At 37.4% G+C, this 26,672-nt stretch overlaps 1 protein-coding gene across 3 annotated transcripts in view; it reads left to right on the top strand.

Annotated features, from left to right (window-relative positions):
- The first annotated feature begins 7,573 nt into the window (after positions 1–7,573).
- Positions 7,574–26,672, top strand: part of Grm1 (glutamate metabotropic receptor 1) — a 376,580-nt gene continuing 357,481 nt past the window's right edge. For all 3 annotated transcript variants that reach the window (XM_076859661.2, XM_076859662.2, XM_076859663.2), the window contains exon 1: positions 7,574–8,273. In XM_076859661.2, the coding sequence (XP_076715776.2) occupies positions 7,574–8,273 (700 nt within the window). The remainder of the gene's footprint in view (positions 8,274–26,672) is intronic.

The raw sequence follows: 26,672 nt of genomic DNA, 5'->3' as shown, positions 1-26,672 counted from the left end.
CAAATTGCTTTTAAAGCCAAAGAAGTATAATTGCTTCAGAATCACAACTCATTTTTGATCCCAAATTCTATATAATTAACTTACTATTTATTAAGTTCTAGGTACTATTTTAGGTTCTGGAGATTAAATTTTGAGCAAATCACTTCTGTGTTTTCAAGGAGCTTGGTTATTTTTTATTATTGAAGAGCTTTGAAGACAATTGTCCATCCTCAGAAAATTAAATCTACTTGTAAAGGATGATCATTTACTAGTAATAATGATATTAAAAGTAATGCATTTCAGTTTATTCATTTCATAAACATTCTAAAATATTTTCATTAATGGCAATATAGTTTGAACAAGTCACTTTTTTGAAACTGATCACGATCATTGTGAATGAGACCAGGTAAAATAGAAAGTTTCAAAAATCAGTCATATTGCTTTATAACTGCATCTCATTTAAAAGTGCTCAATAAACACTTTTTTTTCATTATTTCCTCCAGAAATGGAAACTTTCATGGAGAAGTTGAATTTGAAATGAATTTTGAAGTAGATCAAGTTCATATAAAATAAATGAAAAAAAATGAATGCATTTTTTGTAAAGTGAGAGGTGTGAGCTGAAGATAGGAAAATCCAAGGCTTGTTTCATTAGAAAAATATGAGTTGGAAAATGGAATGGAATTTTATCAGTGGCTTTCAATTAAATGTCACATCAGAAATACCTAGAACACTTTCAAAAATACACGCTGACTATTCTGACAACCCCTTGGGTATATTTGAGTCAGAGTTTCTTTCTTTGACCTGCTCCCTATCCTTTACCTTCTTTCCTTAGAGAAGGGAAATGTTGGATATGAGTAGTTACCTTGTTTTGCTTCTATAAACCTGTTCCACAATTGAATGACTTGAGGTGCCAGGTTAAGAACTTTAGACCCTGTTGTACTGACAGCTGGGGTCTGTGATAGGTTTTGAGCCATGTAAATGAAATGATAAGGACTGTATGTGTTTTAGAACAAGACTTTGGTGGTGTGCTCGATGGGTTACAAACACATTGTAGGTTTTCTGTTACAGTAAAATAGGAACATGATATATTGCTGTTTAAATAGGAATAGTAATTTAATTGATTGTGTAGGTAAAATTATAGTAAGATAAAGCCTATTCTAAGAAAAGCTTTTATTGGATCTGAAAATTTAGATACTTTTTTTGCTTAATTGTTCAAAAGTTGGCTGTGCGACTGTGCAAGTAGGTTACTGCCTTTATTAGAACTGTTATAAAAGATGGCTATTTTAAGCAAATAGAACAATCACCTGTAATGTTTATGCCCTCAACAGATGAAAGGCCTAAAGGAAAGGAATTCAAATTCATTTTCTTTATTACTTAAGCTTTCTCTGGGAAGATATAATCAATTCAAGCTTAAGGAAAAATGAAAATAACACTTAGCTCAGTTCATAGGGTTGGCTTTTATTACATTCTAGTTATGAATTTGTAATAAAGGTAGTGAGATATGGCACTGCCTTGAATTTGCTAAACTTGGGTGAGGAAGAGATTATTGGTGTCTCATCTCCAGACTATGATAATATGCCCATTTTACACATCTCATATGGTAGCTCTGAATATTTTCAAATTATATAATCACAACAATAGATAAAGGTTATTTTCTGTTTTTTAAAATTATCTTCTTTTAACCTTTATAAAATTTTTAAGTTTCATTTATTACAGGTTAAAATATATATCACTGTAAAGAAAATAGTTTCATCAAATTTGGAACATATTTCAATACTACTGTTAGTTAGCTCTCCCTCACTGTGACAAAATACTTGAGAAAACAACTTAAAAGAGGAAATATTTACTTTGTTCATGGTTTCAGTCCATGGCCAAGTGGCTTCATTGTTGTGGGGCTTGTTTCAGTACATCATGGCAACATGCTGGAGAAAAGCTGTTCACCTTATGGACATCGAGAAGCAAAGAGAGCCAGAGAAGGGATCCAGGATAAAATATACCTTTCAGAGGCAAACCTCCAGTGATCTGCCTCTTCCAATTAGGCTCCACCTACTAAAGTTTCTGCCTTCTCTCAGTAGCACTATCAGCTGGAGACCAAGCCTTTAACACAGGAGCCTTTGGGAAACATTTGAGATTTAAGCCATAAAAAATACTTCAAATGTAATAGCATTTGTAGTATAAATATGGTTCTAAATAGTTTCATACTAATTAAGCTCTAACTTGAGAAATAAGCACAGAAAAATCACTCTCCCTATGCTATTTAAAGAATAAATGAAAGAAGCCTGTAAGGTATTAGTACATGATAATTTTAATGTTCAGAAAGACTATATCCATTCATTTGTTCACCAAATATATGAGCACCTATCATGAACCAGACATTGTTGTAGACACAGAGAATACAGCAGGGAATAAAAGAGACAATAATTGTAGCTCTCATTGTGCTTCCAGAATAATTGTGCTTGCTTTATTCTCCTCCATTGCATTTTAATTCTTTCAAAGAAAGCGTCTGGATAGTTGTGGCAGAACACCATGTGGCAGGATGCATATTTCCCTGTCCATCTGTGTGAGTCCATAGTACCATCGACGATTTATAATTGCCCATGGAGGCCGAGGCTTTTGGTGTGTTGCCCTCACCTAGTTAATCAGATAAAAAAAAAAATGTAATATATAAGAAGTTTGGCTCGTTTTAGTTCTTATCTTTTAAAAAATGTTTGATTTATTTTGTTAATCAGTCAAGTTTTGTAGAAATGTTTTGAGTTTCCGAAGGGAAGAGGTTTTATCTTATAATTTTTATTGCCTTTGGTTCAGGGCATAAAGTCCAGTGAAGACATGACCATTCCCTCCTGAATTAAGCAATGCAGATGGCCAAATTGAATAAATAAACTGAAAATTCTCACTGGGGCTTGAATTCTTTTCAAACCCATGAATTAAGTATAGGAATATGAGAAATGTCATGCTAGATTAAGTCAATTGTCTGTGGAACATGGTAACTTAAAAAAAGCATGATATTCACTCGACATGACATTGATCTACCTTGAAAACCCATTATATTCCCTTAGTAATACATTCCATATCAATTTTCCACAAATCAATTTTCTACAAAGACCTTCTTTGATCCCATTTCTATTTTCAGTTTGTACTACCTCTTTAGTAATGAGTTTATTATCTCTGGTGTATACTTCACTTCCATATTCCAGTGACTGTGTAAACTTTTAATTTTCAAATTTTCAAAATATTCACTAGAGTACACTATAATTTGTAATACATGCTTAGCTCATCTATTTCTCCTTTTTTCTTGTTCTTTCCTCTCTTGTTTAAAGGGTTTGAATTTTCCTTTGATTTAATGTGGAAAATATATTCTTTTACTCATTTTAAACCTAGACCTGTTCCTCTGTGATATCCTTTATGCTGGGGAGAATGTGAATTATGCACGTAATCATAAGGCGACTACAGTAATTATGTTTATGGGTAACATTTGTTTTACTACCATACACATGTGATGAACATTCTATTGTATTTATTTTTATAGCAGCACATGAAAGAATTGATATTATTTTGCTTGATCTCTACTACATGTTATATAAAATAGAATTCCCAAACATAAATACTGATAACATTTCTGCCCTGTTATGAGTCACATACTAAGTGGAGTATACTACCCTATCAATACTGAATAAATATTTATACTGACAGAACATGTGGGTGCATGACCTTTAACATTCTTGAACTCTTAGTGCATTGTTTTTGTTAATCTAAATATAATTAACTATTTTAGTAATTCTTTTAAGTCTTTTAATAGGTCCATCTCTTAATACATGTCTGCACATATATTATATCTTTCCTTCCATGCTGAAGCTTTAATTTCCAGAAAGAGAAAATATATTTTAGTGACATTATCTTCTCTTGTCTCAATGCTTTGCTTTCTTCTTTTCTTATTTTTGTACTTGTACCTGCTAATGTCTAGTCTTAAATAAATTGATAGTAAATTTGATTGATAAAACAAGTTGATATACTCAAAATTAACTTTTTCTTTAACACCTCTAATGTGTATTTTATGCACAAGTTCATTCTCTTTAACATGATTTGTTTCAGCCAATTTGAATGTATAGTTTTTACTTGAAATGTAAAGTAAATTTTAGAATATATATATATATATATAGTTATATATATTTATAAATATATATATTTAGTTACTTCTTCAGTAATAGACTCTTTTCTATACTACAGCAATGGGTGTATTAAAAATATCTAACTTGGGGCTGAGGCTGTGTCTCAGTGGTAGAGCGCTTGCCTAGCATGTGTGAGGCACTGGGTTCGATTCTCAGCACCACATATAAGTAAATGAATAAAATAAAGGTCTATACATCTAAAAACATTTAAAAAAATAACTTTGAGGAGCATATATTAAAGACAAAAGTATACTTTAGATACATTATTTTCTCTTATCCTGGCAATTAGTAGTTTATATGCAGCATGTTCACTCTATCACTCTATGAAATATTCCGGAAAAAAACACACTTAGAGATTATTAAACTATAATGGCTTTATCTAAGATTAAACTAAATGGCTATTAGAGTAAGTGAGATGTTATAGGATGCTGTGAATATCTGTGGCTTGCTCTTCTTACAACAGACATTTTATTTTCCTAAGGGTACAAGCAGGGAAAATTTTGAGCCTATACTATGAAGACAGAAATTTACATCTTCCCATTTACCTTGAGTGAATGTGTGGCTATTTCCAGAACTGAAATATTTTAATCCAAAAAAATTCAGTGCATTATTTGTGGAAAAAGAAAAAGAAAATTCTATGCTATGTAGATTGTCTGATACTTGCCAAGAGGACAAGAACAGAATGAGAAAGTTCTTTTGTTGTTGTTGACTGGAGGCATTGTTACTTTTTCTAAGTTTCTCAGTACATACTGAAGAGTACTTGAAACTGCCACATGGTTTGTCCCCTCCAGAACTACATGCCATCTTTCTATAGTATAGCAATGACATGAACAAGGCATAATAAGGGACCCACAGAAGCTGATCTCTGCTCTGCAGATGACACAAATAGAAAGCTTTGAACAAGAGTGGAAAGGCACACTGTCACTTGTCTTTCCTCTCTGAAAAACCCAGGGCACATTCTGCTAAGCCTTCATGTTCTCAGAGAAATATGATTTAACCTCCACTTTCCACACAGTAAGAAACAACACTGTAGACCTGTCAGGAATGTGCTGGCAGACTGGAGGAATTTGGACAAGTGTTTTTCATTCCAGTGTTTTCATGTGACCTGACTCATTTTCAATGTAGTTACATCTTGACCTGGAAAGAGCTGCCATGGCTTGCCTCTTCGTTTGGTTTACCTTGATTCTTGATGTGCATGTACCTCCTTCCCCTACTCCCACCCGATGCAGCTTCTTGTTTCCCTTGCTTTCCCCTGGATGTCTATCCATAGGCTTACACGCTGATTTCCAGGATTGCTGAGATATACACAAAGATATTGACTCAAAACCAGCCTGCAGTTCCTCACTCCTTTGACCAGATATGACAATTTTGTATCTGATAGGTTCTCCTGTAGTTAGTACAGAAAATAATAGTCCTCACATCAATCTAGTTTTTCTCCCCTCCCCCTCCATCAAATGACTGATTTTTTATGCATGAAATAATAGACAAGCCTTGGGTGACCTGTTTCCCCCCCCCCCTTCTCTCCCTCCCCCTTTTACCTTGCGGTAAAATAGTGCTGAAGAAAGAGGGCACTAGTGTACAGCCCAGATCGCATCCTTGCACCGTCTGGATTAGAGCTGAGGCGTCCGCGAACCGAGGGCGGCTGGGGTCCTCTGACCTAGGGAACACAGCTCTTTGTACCCCGACTCAGGTACGTCCCAGGTCCATATCCTTCAAGCAGACAGGTGAGTCGGCACCTCTCCGCGGTGAAACCTACCCACAAAGGCAGACACAGTCCTCTTTTATCGGATTTTCTCCTGGACCCAGGCACATCCTGCCTGCCTAGGAAGGGTCGGGAGCGGTGGGTCCCTGGGTTGTCTTGCTCCTTTAGCCTGCCTCTCCTGCTGTGCTCGCACTCCCTGACCGCTCCGGTAGCCCCTTTCTTGTCTGACTCTCACCTTGAGAAAGGGATTGGGGAGGAACGGGAGAGGGAGCCAACTTCAGCCTTGCAGGCGGCTGAGATTTGGCGCCTGTGCCCCTGAAGCTGTTGGGTTTGAATTTATACCTGCAGAAGCGCTGCAAGAAGAGAATGGTGGTGGGAAAGCGAGGGGAGGGGTGTGTGTGTGTGTGTGTGTGTGTGTGTGTGTGTGTGTATGTGTGTGTGTGTGTGCAAAGAACGTGGAGGAGGGGGGTTGAACGAGTGAAGTGGGGTCAAGGAATTGCAATTCATTGCTTAAAGCATCTGTTTGCAGGCCCCCGCAGGGTGCTGTCTCGGCAGCTGGACCCAGCACTGTCCAGGGTTCTGAACGCGGCGTGGCTCTGGCTGCAGTGGCTAAAGCAGCCAGAAAGCTTGGGTTCCTTTCCCTTTCAAGCAACTATGCAAAGCCAAAAGGTCCCGATATATAGGGGCGGGGGTGGTGCAGAAGACCCTTCACCTTTTCTCCCTTCTCGGAAAACAAGTTACCTTACCTGCACCCCTTCTCCTTGAACATCTACAATAAGCCCGACTTCTTAGTGGGGAAACGTACCAAACTCCAACATAAGGAGACTTTACCAGGCGTTGCCTTAGTAACTGATATGGATTTTCCACAAGCTGGCAGATTCATATTTGCCACTTGGATTTTATGTCAGGGTCTCTTCAACCCCGCAAAGTTAAAGTAAAAGGCACCTCTTTTCACGTTCATTTGTAAGTAGAGCTTCCACCTTTAGAATGAGTTTCCAAATTTTCTTCAGGGGAAAAAGTTAATCTCTTCAAATTTCGAAAAGTTCTCTTAGGTTGAAGGACTTAGCTCCTCCCCTCCTCTCTTCTCCCTCCCTTGCTGCCCCCGGCCCCTGCTCAGGAGTCAGAAAGTCATAGATGGTTGGGCATGGGAAGAGACTTGAGCTGGAGAAGCGGGCAGGCAGGTGGTGGGGGCTCTTTGCCGCCTGTGAGCTGTGAGAGCGCTGGGAGCAGGATATACCACTTTCTTTACTGACCAGAACTGCTTTCGGAGCAGTCCCTGCAGCTGCTATCAGGATGTGCTGAAATGAAATGGACGGGGCAACAACTAGCATCACTAACCCCAGAGTTTAAACACACGTCCTCCGATGATCAGGATTTGAATTATTTTCTCCCTCTTTTACCAGCAGCGTCCAGTTCACCGCCGCCAACACGACTCCCACTTGTACCCTTGATCAATTTACCTTGATGCAACGGTGAAGGACAGGGACTTGAATTCCCTCTAAAAACGCCTGCAGGGTGTGCGGGCGGTCGTGGAGGACCAGGGAGAGGAGGTGGAGGGGAAAGAGGAGGTGGAGGAGGCGGCCAAGGCGTTGGACCAGCCGTGTTGGCGAGGGGGACCAAGCCGCGAGAGGCAGCGTCTGGCGTCTCAGTGGTGCGCTCCCAGAGCCTGCAGGCGGGACCAGCGTGGGAACGCTGCTGGCCGGCTGTGTACCGCGTCCTCACCACCATGGTCCGGCTCCTCTTGGTTTTCTTCCCAGCGATCTTTTTGGAGATGTTCCTTCTCCCCAAGAACCCCGGCAGACAGGTGTTGCTGGCGGGGGCCTCATCGCAGCGCTCTGTGGCCAGAATGGACGGAGATGTCATTATTGGAGCCCTCTTTTCAGTCCATCACCAGCCCCCTGCCGAGAAGGTGCCCGAAAGGAAGTGTGGGGAGATCAGGGAGCAGTATGGCATCCAGAGGGTGGAGGCCATGTTCCACACATTGGATAAGATCAACGCGGACCCCGTCCTCCTGCCCAACATCACCCTGGGCAGTGAGATCAGGGACTCCTGCTGGCACTCTTCCGTGGCTCTGGAACAAAGCATCGAGTTCATCAGGGACTCTCTGATTTCCATTCGAGATGAGAAGGATGGGCTCAACCGGTGCCTGCCTGACGGCCAGACTCTCCCCCCAGGCAGGACTAAAAAGCCTATTGCTGGAGTGATCGGCCCGGGTTCCAGCTCAGTAGCCATTCAAGTCCAGAACCTGCTCCAGCTGTTCGACATTCCCCAGATCGCCTATTCTGCCACAAGCATCGATCTGAGTGACAAAACTTTGTACAAATACTTCCTGAGGGTTGTCCCTTCTGACACTTTGCAGGCAAGGGCGATGCTTGACATAGTCAAGCGTTACAATTGGACCTATGTTTCTGCTGTCCACACGGAAGGTAGGCATTATATTGGGAAAGAAAAGTACTGAGAAAACCAAGGTATTGCATGATGTGCTCCTGGGATCATAGTATCGTCCCTGTTTATTTCTAGCACTGTGGGGAACAGACTTTACCCTTCTTAGTACACGCCCACCCAGGCATTGCTTTTTATCCTCATTCCCTTGTAATTATAGCGTAAGCAAACCGCATCTCATGGTGTTACTGGGGATAGGAGGAGCATAAAAAAAAATATCAGTCTCCATGCAAAGTGTCCAGCTGTAGATTTTAGTCTTACACGATGGTTTCTCCTCATATTCTAAGTTTTTGTTTGGCAGGCTTATTGGCCCAAGGTGTTAGATTACCCTTCAGTGACTGGTTATGATTATTCAAGTTCAATAGGCTGACTAATCCTGAATGAATGGTTAATCAAAAGAAATCGCTGTCTCTGAATGTTAATTTGAAAGCTTTACCTTGTCTTCAACAGTCAGATGGTGTTTCCTTTGTCCTCTCTCATCCCATATTAGAATCCAAAATGTCCCTGAGAATGTGGGATTAATGGAGCCATCTCCCTCAGGACATTGGAAATTTATCTCCAATTCTGGGATAACTTAGATACAAAGAAATTGTAAATAATTCAAACCATTTATTCCTTGCTGTAAATGCTAGAAACACACATTTCCTCACTTCCCCAATAATTATCTTGTTTTATGACAGATGACACTGAAAACTTCTTGGATTTGAGCCTTGGTTTCTAGTTTTTTTCCCCCCCTATCATCACAATGACTTTGCTCTTCAAATTTAATGTTAGACCAATTATAAATTACCAATAAAAGGATAGCAGATGTCAGGTTTAAAATGCCTTTTAAAAATGAAACAGATTGACCTGAGGTTAAAAGCTTTAGTTTTTTTCCCCTGTGTGTTGTAGCCATGAATTCTCAAAGAATTTCTTGCTTAAAGATTTTCTTTACTCTCTTCATCTTAGCCTACTTAAATTTTTGGATAAAAATGAGACTTTTGAGCTCATCTATTCTTAACTTCCCTAGTAGGTTTATAAGGAAATTGAGGCCCTGGCACTAAATTGACATCTAGGATAATCCACATGTGTATATGCTGGCATGAAGAAGAGAATCTTGAGGGTGTTGTTGCATTCATATTTCTTAAAATCAAAAGAAAGAAAGAAAGCCCATAGACATGGCTTCACTTTTAAAAATATTTACACAAAATTTAGTTACTCGTGTGAGGTCTGATTATAAAGTTTAGGAAGCATTCTTAGTAAAATAGTTATATGATCATAGGGAATGAGTAAAGATGCTTTAATTTATAAAAGGCATTGTTTTCAGAACAAACAAAAATGATATAGAATTATACAATTTTAATTTCAGAATTTGCTTTTGAAAAAAACTTTCTGCTATAATATTGTCACTTCTAACATATAATTCTTGTTTCTGTATCTTGATTTTAAATTATGAACTGCATCCTTCTTTTTGAATACAGACTCATTACTTTTTTAAGACACAAATTTAAGTCCAGAAGTTAAATCCTCACATTTTAATGTTTAATGTTAATTTCCTACACTTTAATGTTTAATATAGTTTCCTCTAGTGCTTAGATGGAACATTTTGAAAGTAAAAGTTAAAAATGTGTGAAATATCAGCATTGGAGAGATCTCTCCAAAAGGAATGACAAAATCCAGGTTGAATGTGGTTTATTGACATATTTAATCATTTTCCCTCCACTGAGCTAGGCAGTTGATTATTGATATTATTATTTCTTCAGGAAGAACTAATGTTTTATCATTTTTTACTGATTTTTATTTTCCATATTTTATATAAGATATTTTGAGGAAGGAAGGTGTAGAAGAAAGATTCACTTTTCTTATATCTATTTCCCAATAGTATTACTTTGGTAAAAATAATTGCTAATAGAGTTTGCTTTCTGAGAATAGAATTATGTTTTTGGAAAATTAATTGGACTTCTGTTTTCTAATTTTGTTGAGGAATGACTTATAACTTTACCTGTGTATTACTTTGGACTATTTTATTTCCCCTCTGCTTTCTGACTGTAACTGTATTGCAGAGATAGTATCTTCACACTATTCCAATCAAGTGATTTCATTACAGGAGATTACAACTATTCACTTAGCCATTTATATATGCTGTCTTGTTTCTTCTTAAAGGAAATTAATTTCTCTTTTCATTAGACATAACATTTGTGAAAACAGAATTGCTTTTATTTTCTGCTATCCATAAAGAAATTTTGTGTAAGCTCTTGGTGTAAGCTCCAACTAAAAATGTATTTTTCCTAAGGCTTTGCCCTCTGCTTCTCAGAGATGCATTGTGTATTGGCCTACAGGCACTTTCTTGGATCACTTAGTAATTTCCCTGCCTTCAGACTGATGGGGTCATGTAATGGTGACGGTTTCCTGTAAATAGCAGCTAAGTCCACATTATCAGTGTTGTCCTTACCATTTGGGCACTATTCAGCAAGGAAGCCTATTTGTCTGAATATTGGCAATTTGGAGCTTAAAAATCTTGGAACCTCCAGTGACCTTCACTTCTCCTTTCCAAATCGGCCATTGCCTCATTAATTTGTTGCCACCATTTCTTAAGTTAGAAATTAACCCAATCCAGTAAATATCAAAAAAGACTACACTACTGTGGCCTTCATTTCTATAGTTAATCTGGGTGACTTTGCAATCATAGATAAGGCATCTAGTCTTTGAACGACCTCATTTTAAAATATTGCTTTATTACTTTATTGTACATTGAAGTAAGCTTTGAGGTATTTTCTGTTTTTAAATTTTCATCCAAAAGAATTTAGTTTTTATATTCTTTCACATTGTTTTCAATGCTCTATCATATCATTTGTGCTGCAGTTGTTGTCTGGTCATAACAACATGACCAGTTTACTTGACAGAAGAGAGAATCAGTGCGTGTGAAGTTACCTGCAATAGACTTTCCAGAAATTGTTCATGATTGCTTCCTGAAAGAAATGTTGAGAAAGATCTGTCAAGGAGGCAGAGGAGCATTGAAGCAATAGAGCTTCACGAAAAAGTCAAATGCACTTTGAAATGAGCTGCTCACCTGGAATGTGTATCTTTAAATATGCTAAACATGGAGTACAAAAATAGCCTCTACTGAGAATATCTCGGCCAAGGACACATTATTCCATTCTTCTGATGAAATTAAGATTGCTCCCATCCAAAATCAAGTTTAAAACAATACCTACAATAATTTTATTTGATTAAATTCAAAGCATTGAGTGAGTGCAATGAAGAATATCCTTTGAATTTGTAGCTTAAAAAAGTTAAAAAAAATTTTGGGGGAGGAGAAATATTTTCATTTTGTTTTAAACATTTTTCTCTTCATATGTCTTAGGTCAGGAGACAGGCAATGATATGACAAAGGTTTAATGGTGCTACTTTCCTGATGGAAATATTCACTTTTTGTTTGGTTTGGTTTTCATTGTAGGATAATATTTTTGGGGAATTTGCTTATATATTATTTAAAACTGACCTTTTTTACTTCTTTTCAAAGTTGGATCTTTTTCTTTTAGCAACATTTACTATTTCATATAAAACTAAAGTTAAAATTCTTATGGCATCAGAGGAAAGTCCTTCTAAGTCATAAGTACTGTACAAGGATAAAGTGATTGTTTTAGTTAATGCAATTACATATAATATTTTTATACCTACTATCATAGTTCTTGTCTACTTACAATAATTTTCTCTATACCTTTCTTTTCTTGGCTGCAACCTATTTCACAGGAAGTTATCTTAATGAATTGCTCTATTTTTTTCATATAAGAAGGAAGGGAATTGTCTTGAAAGTTTATTTAGGCCAACCAATTTAGGATACTTAAAATTCCACTATTACAACCTTATCCATGCTCCAAAGTTATGATTGTGATTAGGTCTTCTAATGAGAGTGGGGAAAAATTTGGAGTTAAATTCCAAAGCAGAATCTCTCAGTTTGTTCTTCTTTATACCACAAACTGACTCCCTGAAATTTCCTCCAAATTCCCATCAACTCCTGGGTATCATCCCAAAGAATGCAAACTCTTCTTTCATGTGATATTGTTTTCAGTGAGTTCTCTCTTTCTTATACTACACCTCATCATTTTCTTCTCTCATATATCCTGGGTTCTGGTTCCTTCACCATGATAGCTAACTTTAACTAGATCATAGATCCATTATTAAACCAAAGTCTTCTAAACAGTATGTGCCTCTATTAAGTCATATCTTCTTTCCTTCATCCTTGCACTGTTATTATTATCACTATTATTAGTGCTACTATATCAAATGGTAGAAATGTGATATTTTTCTTTTAAAGGTAAAATTATTAGCTTAAGTCTGCCTTTTTAGCTTATTAGTAGATTCTAGAATTTTGATGAATTTATCTTAGAATTCCTACTTTCTGACCTTAGGATTCTAGCTTCCTTCAGTAGCCACTTGTCCTGCTATGAACTATTTTTGACAGTATGCTTTTCCACTTTATATCACACCACCTTGTAGATACACCAATAACTCTAAGTAGTTTAAATGAAATGCTAGTACAGTGGATGTTCAACTCACCTTGAACATTTACTATATAAAACTCTGTGTCACAAATTTTAAAACTTACTCTCAGTTATTAAGTAGTTTACACTAAAAGTGCATTTTGAACACATAAAACTAGTAAAATCTAATCATTGGCAATATAGACTTTAAAAATATGAGTTATACTTATGCTTAAGAAATATTAAAAAAATATTGGCGATTTAGTTATCTTGAGAAAAATTAGAGGCAAAGAAATTTTGGTCAGTGTTTTATTTGGTTACATAGATTGTAAACATTTGTAGCAGTATTGAAAGTGTCTCCCTAGAGGGAAAAACAAGCAGATATATTTACTGGAATGGGAAGTCCAGGCCAGCAACTAATAATAAAGACAGAAGTAGGCTGTGATATTCTGTGATTCCATAAAGATGGAATATGGAGGATAATAATGTAGAATCTTGAAGCATGTGCCAAAGAGTATGGGTTTTAAGAAAGATGTTCAAGCAGGTTTGACTTGATTCAAAGATAATAGAAGGGAATTCTTTTTGAAATGTGTAGGGAGATCCATTTGATGGGAAGGGGGAAAATCAACTATTAAAACTTCAGTAATTGTAGAATTCTAGGAACTACTATCTATTAGGATAGTTGGAAAGTATAGAAAGTACTCCAAAGGAATACCTTTTAGCAAAAAGTTAGGAGGGAGAAGAGAGACAATATTTGCCAGCCAGGCTGACCAGGTGAATTTTGGTGTAGTTAACAGTCTTTTGATGTAGGGTATTCAAACCTATGATTCTTTTGGTATAAATAATACACACTTGGATTTAATATTTTCAATTTAATGAGAACAAGGTTTAGTTTTGATTCTCCAGCTGGTTTATCAATATATTTTATGCTTGAAAATTCATCTTTTTAAACCCCAACTTTTACATTTCAAATATTTTACCAGGTGAGTTTTGCAAACTATGTTATGTAGTTTCTTAACTTCTTTTTAAATAAAGTGGTAATTTAATAGATCATGAGCATAAATTCTTACATTGTGTTAGCATAATTTAAAAATATAATCATTTATTCTACTCAGAATGGACCCAGATTAATTTTTTTCTCTTTTCTCCTATGTTGGCTAGACTTATCAGACCAATTTTCTAAGTTATTAATTAATATTTAGTGAATAACAACAATGTGGTAAAGATACACTTTTGATATTTTGGGAAAACTTGAACTCTTCTTGATTCTTCTGTCATATCTTTGTGCTCTGACTATATTTGTCTTGGAGCCAATTTTATAAGGAGCTGGTATGCTTAGGACAGGTGGTGGCGGCAGCATCTATTTTATGTTCCTATCTTGTGCCTGGGCAGTTGGCAGTCTTCTTTTGAGTACTGAAGCTTTTCTCTGACCAATGGAGTTAATTGTACAATGACTGGTTTATCGATTTCTGATAACTCTCTGGGTAGGGGCTATAGTATTGTCATCTTAAAGGGATTCATTGAAGCTGTATTTTCAGCGTACTCTCTAGGAAAGCCACAGGGTCTGGGGAACCAGAGTTGAGGAGAGAATAGTTTGGTATATCTACAACTCCTGAAAAAACAAAAACTACTCGTAATGAATTCCATTCTGATATTAGTTTGTAAGCAACATCTCACTAGGAGAAAGATATCAATTTTTAGAGAGACTGTAGCTGAAACCAGAGTCAAGGCAAGACATAAAGACTTGTCAAAATGATCCCTGTCTTATTCATGAAAGAGTTATCATTAAATTCTAAATTTATGTAGAAACATTTACATCTTTCTTATACTTAATTACTCTCTATGCATGTCTACATTTTAAATCTTACATTAAAATCATAATTTTATTTTTTTTTCAGTCTCACAGGAAGATTTGCTTTCTTAAACTGATGGCATTGTTTTACCAAACATAGAATTAATGTTTTATATAGAGAACTTATAAGTTCACCCAGAAACTTGGTGATCAGAAATCCTTATTTATCAATTTTAGGATTATCTTGTTTTATGCACTTCAGAGCCAACACATTGAAGATAGAATACTTAGATACCTGTTATCTAAATAATTCAGATAATAGGCAATTGAAGAAAAAGATTTTTGGGAAAAGAAATTCTTTGGTTACCAAGTAATTTATTTGCTTTCTAATGAAGAAATTAATTAATGAGTACTTGGTGTCTACTATGAATCACACACTTTTCTGGACACTAGAAACATAAATTAAAATAATAATCATGGGAACAATTACTATTATTATTATTACTAGTAGTATTATTATCCTCAGGGTTCCCCATAGTCCATTGGAAGAGACATAGAAGTATATAAGTACTCATAGGCTCATGGATTACCAAAAAAAAAAAAAAAATCACATTTAATTACTTTTCAAAAGAATGCGCAAGCGACTGGGAAACACTGTATACACATCTCAATTTTATTTGTAAAACAAGAATAGTATTCATGGTCATATTTTCTACTTCACACAGTGTTTCATTGAACAGGGGATGCTACACAGACCTCCCTTTAAGTTGCTTTTGTTAAACTGCCACCAGAGATGGAGTCTTCTCAGCTGATAAGTATTGAGCAAGTACAAAAAATCAACTAATGAGGTGTACATGTTTGAGCCCCAAACCTAGCAACATAAGATGAAAATAAAACTCAAGGCTAACCATTTGAGATGTGGATAGAATATCCTGTAAACAAATATGTCCGTGTGGAAATGTTTACACATGAGGTTCCTACATGTAGAAATGCAAACTCAAATAGGACTTTTCAACTTTATTTTAAAATGTTATAGTGTCACCTTAATCAGAATTTACTCAGAGTTTTATAGGTTATGAATGTTATCTAGGAAAAAAATTTCTCTGACTTAATTCCCATTTCCTAAAGTATCATTGCTTTAAAACTTTTTGTAAATAAAAAGTCAACTGGCATAAAAAAGTATAGCATCTCATGTTACACATTAAAAAACTAAGGTTCAAAACAATAAAATGACATGACTTATCCAAGTCTACATATTTCATTAGTAGCAAAGTTAAGACTAATTTAGCTTTGTGTTAGATAACTTTCGAAACCAAGGGGATTTTGTTTGTTTTTTAACTCACATGACCTGCCCTTATGTATTTTCCTCCTGTGAGGTTCTTACCATCTGGTCCAACAGCATTCTTCCCAACTTCACTGTGTCATTTAACAGCTTTTAGGCGGCTCCTCTCTGCCACTGAGAACCTGTGCTCACAGCTGATAGTCTTCCTCTCAGTGTAAATCCTTGCCTTAGTTTTGGGTAACTGCAATATGCATGTATGACCTATTGGTGCAATAAGGATCCCTATCCTCATTGTACGTTGATCTTAACTCTGTGTCCTTTGTCATCACTTCAACAACCCGCTCACCGTGACCACAGTTTGGCATCTTGAAATTGCTAAGAACTGCTTTCTGAACTTGCAAACTCAGAAAGTCTCTGAAAAACAGAAGCCTCTTCTCTTCAACTTTTTTCATTCCCAACTCACCTGCTCTCCACGTTTTCCTAGAAAGCTTATATCAAGTCACTTTCTTAGCTGATTTGCTTCCACTTCTGCATCTGACCAACTCTGTATCTGTGCTTGTTGTCATCTTGTAATAAAGCTCTTTTCTTAGAGAAAATAAGCTTCCAATTCAGAGTGGCTATTTCACAGGAAACTCCAGCTTGCAGAGATTGTAAATCTGCCACACCCCAGCCTCTTAATGAAGAAAAATAAATTAAGAACAGAAAAATAAATTAAGAACAGAAAAGAGTACCTTGTTAAAATGAAAAAGGAAAGGAAGGACTCTTTTTCATGAGAGTTGTGGTGAAGCAGGAGAGATCACATGGATCAGATATTTCTGGGATACATGCTCTATAAATAACCAGGGATGATATGAAATGGTTAAAGATGAGAAAATTGGATAAAGGTGGCTAGGGTTGAATTACAGAGGTCTGGAATAGGATTGGCCCAAAGGATTTAGGGATTTAACTGATTACATTTTGCTTATTTTCTTGCATTGAGCTACACATGTCTGGATCCTCATTCTCTCTTCATAACAATTACACCAACTCAGCCTGTGGCCCTGAGTGCAAATCTTTTGCTTGTACAGCATAATCCTCAGCTATTGGATAATCTGAGCCAGTTTTCATTGTTCTCTGTGGCTCTCAACACATTTTATAGTTTCTATGTTATAAAGAGCAGAGAAAAAAGATCAATAAGCAAATTGCTGGTAATATGTTAAAGAGAAGAAACTGTTTACAATAGACTTCCAAAGGTAATATAGGGATATTGAATTAGTGGAGATAACTTATAATAAACATGTAATGCTCCTTTTCCTGGATAAATACACTGTCTGTTGCTTTCACTTTTTGGTCAACAGGTAGAACTGTGTTGGTTAAAAAAAAAAAGATATGCTTAGATCTCTATCTTCATTAAAAAAAAGTAGTTAACATTTTCTCTGGGTCAGACCTCTGCTATAGTCACTGAGAAGCAAAGATATATGGCCTAAATTCCTATTAAGGAGTTCACCATATAGGGAACACTGCTCAGTTTACTAAATGTAGGTAAGAGGTACAGAGCTAACCAAGAGAAGTGTGACTAGCTTTCTCTAGAAAGAAGAGAGGGGAAGTGCAGAGAGGCCTTGTGGTAGAGGTGACATCTGAGGTTCACTGCATTAGAGGAATAAGAAGAGGAAGCAAAGGAGTGAATATGAAGAGAAATACTGATCTAGAAAACAATGTCTACTCAAGGAACGGTATGTATTGTTAGCCCTGGAAGGAATGTGTTCCGGGAAAGGCAGTGGAGAAGGATCCAGCTGTAATGGGAGGAAGCGCCTGGGTCATGAAGGGACATGCTTATCAGGCCAAGGAACTCAGACTCTATTTTGTAAGCATGATGATCCTGTGAAGAATTGTAAGCAGAGAGGAACCATGAACATATTTATATTTTGGAAGAGTACATCAAAAGATTTAGAGAGGACAGATTAAGAAAAGGCCTATATGAAGAGATAGAAGAAAGTTAGGAAGACATTTTGGATGGGGAGCCGTAGTAGAAAAGCCTATTAAATTAATCAATTTAGTTCAGAGATGATGAGAGGTTTACTTAAGGAAGTGTCATTGGGAAGGGAATAGAAAGAATGGATTTGACAGTCATGGAGTAGGTAAATTAGGGTTTAGAAACCCATGGGTTCTGAGAATCAAAGAAAGGAGAAATCTAGGATGACTCCAGGATTCTATTTTGTTAGGACTAAATAGAAAATAAAAGAGGAAGCACAGAATGGGAAAACTCAGTGTGAGGTATCTATGAGAAAAATGCAGTCAAGAGATTCAGTAGGGTGACCTTCTGGCAAGGGAGATAGATTTGCGATTTTCAGCAAATAGGTGTGAGACTGAAACCACAAAAGTTGATGACATTGCCAAGAGGGAGGATAGAGAGTGAAAACAGAAGCAAGTTAAGGGAAGAACTTTGGGGAGCATGAAAATGCATAAGATGATACAGAAAAGGGAAGGACCAAGACCAATTAGATAAGGAGAAAGAGAAAAATCCAGGGAAGAACCAGACAGCACGGAAGCCAAGGGAAGAGACAGTTTTAAGAAGAGAATAGTGACAAACAGAGCTGACAGGAAAGGGAGAGGGGAATGCAGAAGTGTCCAGATTAGTAGTGTCTTAGTTCCTTAGTGCTACTATAGTAAAATACCTGTGACTGGGTAACTTATGATCAACAGACATTTATTTCTCACTGTTCTGGAGGCTAGGAAGTCCAGGATGAAGCCATGATTAGGTTTGAAGTCCATTTAGGGCTGTTCTCTACTTTCAAGATGGCTCTTGGAAGCTGAATCCTCCAAAGAGGGTGAACCCAATGTCCTCATGTGGTAGAAGTGATGGAAAACAACAAGGACCTTTTTATGAGACATTTATCTGGTCACAAAGGCAGAGCCCTCATAACTCAATCACTTACCAATAGACTGCACCTCTTAATACCACCAAGATAGAATTAAGCTTTAACATGTGAATATCGAGGGATATTCAGACCATTTCATGTAGCCTCCACTTCTTTCTAGCATCCTGTCTTTTCAATAATCTCTTGACTTATAAATCCATTGAGAGGAGCAGAGTTCACCAGGAAGTGGAAGCTGTTGCTTGCAGCATTGGTCCTAGCGACTGAGAAAGGAAGGAAGGTGAAGTTGAGAGAAAGCAATGGTGGCTAGAGAGAAGTGAAAACGTTCTCAAAGAAGGGAAAGGCTTTGGCAGCTTTAAAGGCTGGTGGAACAGATTGCGTAGAAAGGGGAAGTTTGAAGACAAATGATGAAGCAAAGATAATGAAGAAGCAAGAAGAAATCTTGGCAGGGCCAAGAAACCTGGAGCAGAAACCTTTCCTCTGGGTGGTGATGTAGTTAAGTTTGGGAAAGAAGGAGAAGAAGGTTTGAAAACAACATCTTGTAACTTTCCTTTTCTCAATGGTTCAATGAGGGGAGTGTAAAGGGAAAAGAAGCTGGTAAAACACAAATAGAGAAGATTTTAGGAGGGCTCAACTGAGATTCCAAACCACGTGTTCCTAGAAGTGTCAGTTCTTACTGTTTTGAAATTCTCTCTAGTGGTGTGCAGCCCCCAGATACAAGAAGAGAGTCTCAGCTTTTACAATGGTTCATTAACTTGGCCACCTGCTGGCCCCATGCCCCAAATCGTTCTTCAGTTAATTACATGGGTTACCTCACCCGATATCATAGCCTAGAATTATTCTTTACTCAGCTCCTGTCAGAAGATCAGATGAGGGAATTGATATTTAGTATGTCTTTGTATCATCTAAAAGCTCATTATTAACTCTCTGCATAAAATTAGGTTTCTAGAATATTACAGACCTGACTTTGTTTATAATTCTCCCTGGAGAACTGTCTTTTGTAAATTGTATGTTAATATTTCCCTTTTTCATTTCTTAAAGGTCATAGTGTGATTGCAAATAGATAATGCTTTATAATTTTTGCATATTTTTTAATTGAAGACATTGCCCATGCTATTCAATGCCCCTTATAGAAAATCTATTGTAAAAAATTTCCTTTTGGGTTTTGATCCCATGAAGCCATTTGTTTCTCTTGAAGCTCTGACATATTTCATCTTAATCACTCATGAGAGTGTTGTATTGTTCCATTTTTTTCTTGCCTACCAGGAAGCTTAAAACTAAATTTAATGCTCAATCTCAGAAATGTTCTAGTTTATGTATATAGATATTGGTTTCTTCCAACTTACTTCAAAAGCATTATTTCATACTCTTTTTATAAAAGCCTCAACTCTATTTTGGGAGAAGGCACAATATTAACATATATGTGAATGGAGGTGACCCCCACTTATAGTAGGTAAAGATCCCTACTGAAATTTCTATATCTTATAGAGCAGATGGTAATGACAGACTGAGAGATTTTTTTCCCCTAAAGTTGGAAGTGGGGGATCTCTTACACCCATAGTTTAATATACTAATGTTGGAGAAAACTTTCCTGTGTATTTAGTATATACAGAATAATCCTTGAATGTTGGTCACATAACAGAGGAAAATCATGCTTCTTTGAAAGCATGATTAATGAAAATTCCCTGGCTTGGATTTCCTGCTCATTGCTGTTGTCTCCTTTTTCAGTGCCCTCTGGGGCCTGCTCTGTGGCTGTGCTTGGATGCTTTGCCCTGTTTTGGCAGGGCGTAGGTGGGGCTGAAACACTCTCCCAAGTGCATAACGAAGCAGAGCCTCTATGGCCTGTGCGTGGATACAATCTCCGTTCCAAACTCTCTTCTTTTTGTAAAGCATCAGTTTTGTGATAAATGGAGAGGGAACTGGCTTTGACCCATTTCCTGACTTTTCCTGGAGTCCTCATGTGCTTTCTTGACTACGATTGCTTGTCGTCTGGCAGCTGGTTTTGCTGGGTGTGCTAGGTGGCTCAGTACCAAGGATGCTGTCTTCTACATCATTTTCCTCTGAGCCAAGGGCAACGTGATTTCAAATGGAACTTCACATAAGATGGAACACCCTAAAGCTCCCCACATCTCTTTATCCTGCTAATAGGTGGTTGCTAAATCACAGAGAGTAGAGGAAGGCACTGAGCATTGATAAAATGAGGGATGATTTCCCTTTTTGGGGGGAGGGGGAGGTATCCTCATTTCCTACTAAGCCTAGAAATGCCAGATTTGAAACCATGAAAAGGCAAATTTCATTTTTCTTCTGTGTTGACACATGCTGCAGGAAAGTTCAGTATGTAATATCCTTGATCTGCCATTTTTAAAGTAAAATCTTACTTGAAAAGAAATTACTTCTTAAAAAATGAAAAAATATCAAGGGAGTGATTAATTTTTGAAGTGCTTATGTTCTCCCTTTCAGTGAGTTATTTTTAGATTCTCTAGGTGCAGAGAAATGCACTAGAAGAATCTTCTTAAACTTTAGCGTGCACACAAATCACCCAGGGAACTTGTTAAATTGCATATTCTGATTTGGTCGGGGCTGAGTGGGCCTCTGAGGGTCTGCCTTTCTACCAGGCTCTTGGGAGGTGTCGATGCTGCTGGTCCATGGACCACAGTGTGGACAGAAACTTCATCTCACCTCCTTTTAATAACATGCTCCCTATGACAGTGCATAGTACATTGTATATATTTTTTTCACACATTTTTTCAGTCATTTATAGGTCTGAAAGCAATGTTCTTCACTCCTAAAATAGACAGAAAGTGGTTTCAAAATTTAGAAAATTATACTTAATATATTGATCTATTCATGTCTTATATCCAGTAATTTTTAAAAATATGTATTAGGTAACCTGAATACTTGATGGATGTGACGCTTTAGTTAATCACATTTCTGGAAGCAAGAATGCCTTCTTCAATGAGAATACCCTTCCCCAACAGAATGTGTCTCCTCGTCGAATGTAAACTGTGGAACGGGAGACCTTGGGTTTGTTTTGTTCTCTGATGCATTTGCAGCAATTAGAACAGTGCTTTGCACATTGTAGACGTTCAATAAATGTTCAGTTGAATTAAATAAGAAACACTTTTGTTTTAAATGCCTTCCCTGCTTTAGTAAGGGGTTTGGTGATTTAAGAGCTGGCTGAGTTTCATGTCAATTCTTATTGTCTCGCACTGTAAATGTAAATGAAATAAGATAGTGGACTAATTATTCATTTCCCAAGAACCAGTGACCTTGGAAGTGTTTGGTTTCTACTAAATTCTTTATAGCTTATTTTTATTTGTTTCTTTCTCATAAAAGTGGAACACATCAAAGAGAAAAATCCAAGTAATTGTTTTGTGGGTAGAATCTACTTAATATCATTATTTACCTTTAACTTTTCTGATAATTGAAGAAAATGCACATTTAATGTCAACTAAAATCCTCAGAGGTTGTTTTCTCTTTTTCTTTTGTGTGCCTATTGGCCTGTGGTACTCTCTCTTCCTGTTAGACTTTGGTGCCCATGTGCAGTGGGAGGTGCATTGCGTAGGAGGGCTAGGTTTCATCTCACCTCCTCTTTTAGCTCTGCTCCTGACCTTGGACATGGAAAAAAAAAAAAAACAACAAAAAACCACTGCTTTAAGTCTGTCTTCTCATCTATAAAGAGTCTGTCATGCCTTTCTTCCAAGTTTCCTGTGAGGACCAGATGAGCAATGTGAAAGTATTTTTGAAACTAAACACTTCTCAATAAACACAATTTGTTGCATTCCATTGTACCATAGGTGATATTGTTTTCTCTTTTTCAGTATTAATAATTGTCTCTTGAGCTCTGCATTTCCTCAAAAGTTATAAGCTACTATATATTTTAACATTTACATAAATTTATAGATTTTGTGCTGAAGAAAACACATTTCTAAGTTCCTGATTTGAAAAGGAAACTTTGAGGTAGTTGACTTACCTGAAGTTGCATACAGCTAGTTGCTACAAGATGCAGGACTTTTACTCTAGCCAGCCTTTGTTCTCCACACCCCGTCTCCTGACCATTTATCTTCATTTATTCACATATTCTACTTACTTTCTGTGCTTTCTTTACTCAGTTTTTGAAGGTAGGTCTGAAGGGCAATACTTGGCTTCGTATCAATTAGCCACCTAGTTCATCAGTTTATTCCACAAGTACAGTTCCTACTAAACCTTAGGCACTCTGCCAGGCACCAGGTATCAAAAATCATTCCAGGTGTGCTGATGCAGATAACGTTTGGCACATAGGCAAACATTTGTAATAAGTTATGCATACATTATATTACAATACAATAAAATAATGTTATCTGTGTTTCCAGACTTTGTGGATACCCTGCAGTTCTGTCATTGCTTATAGCCCAGAATGAGAGAGAGCTAGAGAGGGAGAGAGAGACAGAGAGAGATTGTTATTGCCATAAGGGTGATAAGATGTAGAAGTCCCAGGAGAGGCAAGTAACTTGGCCCCTAGGGATATCAGAGAAGTTTCTTGTGATAAATGGCATTACATCTGGGTCTTAGATGATAGCTAATACAGAGCTAGATAGAAATGGAATCTCTCATGAGTAAAAGCATGTGATATAAGGGTTTGGAGCAAAGTGCTAACAGGTGTACAGGGAATGGTGAACTGTTTAATAATTCTGGACTAAAAGGTACCTAAAGGGGAATTACGGAAGTTGGAAAAGTGGACTCAGATGTCCAAGTGTTGAGAATGCAGAGTTTGAGTTCATCTTCCATTTGCTGTATTAATCAAAACACAGCAGAGCCTCTTTTACAAATTTCTACCAAAAGCTGATAAATAAGCTCTCACTTTTAATTTTTCCTGCTCACTCATTATTCTGGTCCCTTTTTTGGGAGGGAGGAGGGTACTGAGAATTGAACTCAGGTGTACTTAACCACTGAGACAAATTCCCAGCCCTTTTTAAAATATTTTTTATTTAGACAGGGTCTCACTGAGTTGCAAGTGCCTCGATAAGTTGCTGAGGCTGGCTTTGAACTCACAGTCCTACCTCAGCCTCCCAAGTCACTGGGATTACAGACATGCACCATCATGCCCACCTTGGTGCCTTTTCTTTTAACTCCTTTTGCTAGAAAATGACACCTTTGTGAGGGACGTCACTTTTTTTGTTTGCTTGGCAAAATGTCATTAATCATACAGTCCATGTGTATTTCCAGAGTAACATAAATATTTGATCGTAAGAAGGATACAGGGGAACCTATTGCAACATCTTGCAGCTAGAGCTGCAGTCCCGGTGGACATGTGGCCCGCCTCTCAGTAAAGCAAAAGGCATATCACAAGCTGGTTTCTCAGCTGTGAAATGCCACTACTTAGGTCACATGCCTCAGTTAAAAAAACTGCCAGGAGCAACGCCTTCTCCTTGGCAGAGAGGCGTGCCACCTGTCACCCAAAGCTGCCGTCCCCTCTGGCATCATGCACAGATAACTTTGCTTCACTTCTGCATGTGGAGAGGTTGTGTTCTCTGCCTTTTGCAGTGCATTTCTCCATGGTATTTATCTAGGGTAGATTTCAGTCCGAGAGTCATTAAATTGAGGTTTACTGACCATATTTAACAGGGCCAAATCTCAATTCCAGAGGAACAGTTGTAAATTTAGGTATGGCACTTGAATGAAAATTATCTTTCATGTGAAAAATGGCATACGTCCACCTGACACCAAGCCATGATGCCACCCTGGTGACATGGAAAGATCACACCTTATGTCATTCCTTTAAGGGCCTGCAAGGATTCCTGGATATAAGCCTTAGAGAGCACACATTCAGGACTCATTAGAGACCTGATTCATCAATTTTTATTTAGACAAACCAAGAGACATAATTCATATCTTCACAAGTAGGTAAAACATTCTGTATAGTATGTATCTATTTTAGATTTTCTCCATGTCTTTGTAAGGTCTGACACGGTGTTAAGCACAAAGTGCTTATTTAATATTGGTTGAATAAATAACCAAATGGTTATTCTGTTATAATCCAATAGACATTTGGGCTGATCAGGGTATTAGAATTTTGGCTTCCTATTTCTCTAAGAAGGATCTATTAAAAAACTGAGTATAATGTTATAAAAAGATGGATGTTCTTATTGCAATAACAATGCCATCTTGGCATAAGAGGGGTACTGAGTAGCCTAGAAAGCATTTACAGTGTATTTTTAAAAGGTTAAAGAAAAAACATATTAAAATAAACACTTTTCAAAAATATATGAACTATGATCCAGGTGTAGCGGTGCATAACTGTAATCCCAGCGGCTCAGGAGGCTGAGGCAGGAGGATTGCAAGTTTAAAGCCAGACTTAAGAAACTTAGTGAGACCTTGCCTCAGAATATAAAGGGTTGGGCTCAGTAGTCAAGTGCCCCTGGGTTCAATTTCTGGTACCAAAAAACAAACAAATCAAAACCAAAAAAACAAACAAGCAAACCAACAAAAAACCCAAAACCCCCGCCTCCCCCGCCCAAAACCCAAACCAAAACAGCAAAACTTGAACTATAATTTTTGTTTTTGTCCTCTGTTCTTGTTATGGGTTGAATTATAACCCTTCAAAAAATTGTGCTGGAGTCTCAATGTGTAGTAGCTCAGAATGTGCCCTTATTTGGAGAAAGGGGCTTTGCAGAGATAATGAGGTTTAAATGAGGTCATTAGCATGGGCCCTAATCCAACATGACTGGTGTCCTTATAAAAGAGGGAAATTAGTATCCAGAAAGAGACATGCACACCCAGGGAGAAATCCACATGAAGATGGAGGCAGATATCTGAATGATGCATCTACCAAATAAAGCATGCCAAAGACTGCCAGCAAACCCTCAGAAGCTGGAGAGAGGCAAGGAGCAGGTTTTTTTTTCTCATAGTTCTCAGAAGAAACAAGTTCTGTTGACATCTTGATTTTAGACTTTTAGTCTCAAGAACTGTTGTTTTTTTTTTTTTTTTAGACCATCTTGTCTGTGGTGCTTTGTTATAGCAACTCTAGGAAACTAATATAGTTTGAGGTTATTACATTATAAAACCTAGTCGGGTTTAATTATTTTCTGGATGTGCTGAAAGAAACCAGATTTATGGGGCCACTGATGCTCACCTGCTGTGGACTGTTAGTTGTTTTAACCTTTACCCCACCCCCACCAAGTGACCTACTACTTTCAACTCATAAATGTTGATATAACTCAGATGTTTGTTATAGAGATGGTTAGTTTTAGGTGTCAACTTGCCTGGGTTAGGGGATAGCCAGACAGCTGGTAAAACGTTATTTCTGTGCATGTTTATGAGGGTATTTCCAGAAGATATTGCTTTTTGATCAGTGTATGGGCAAGCAAGATTCACCTTCACCCAATGTGAGGAGGCAATATACAATCTGCCAAAGTCCTACATAGAACAAAAAGACAGAGGAAATGCAAATTTTTCTCTTGTTCTCTTCTGGCGCTGGATACAGACTGCAGGACATCAGACTGCAGGTTCTCCAGCCTTTGGATTCTGGGATATGCACCAGCAGCCCCTCAGGATCTTAGGCCTTTGCTCTCAGGCTAAAGATTATGCTATCAGTTCCCCTGGTTCTTAATCCTTTGGACCTGGACTGAGATGCACAACCAACTTCTCTAGTTCTCCAGCCTGCAGGCAGTTCATTGTGTGACTGATTGTCCCTAGAAATCCCCTCTTGTCCATCTGTGTATCTCTTTTTCTATCCTTTACTGGTTCTAGCTCTCTGGTGAACTTCGACTAGTACAGTTATTTTTTTTGAAAAACAAAAATAATGACCATACTGATGATTGAGCCACTTGTTATATACCAGACATTGTGCGGGTTGGTTTATATACTTTACTTCATTTGATCCTCCCAGTAACCCTTTAAGGTAGATACTAACAGTATTTTCAAAACAATCAAAATGATTCCTTAAGTCACAGACACAGGGTACAAACCCAGCCAATTTTCATTCCAAAGTTCAAGTGGCTGTAAACAATATA

This window comes from Callospermophilus lateralis, chromosome 6 (genome assembly GCF_048772815.1).
Source record: "Callospermophilus lateralis isolate mCalLat2 chromosome 6, mCalLat2.hap1, whole genome shotgun sequence".
Classification (NCBI taxonomy): Eukaryota; Metazoa; Chordata; class Mammalia; order Rodentia; family Sciuridae; genus Callospermophilus; species Callospermophilus lateralis.
This window is presented reverse-complemented; position numbering and strand designations above follow the sequence as displayed.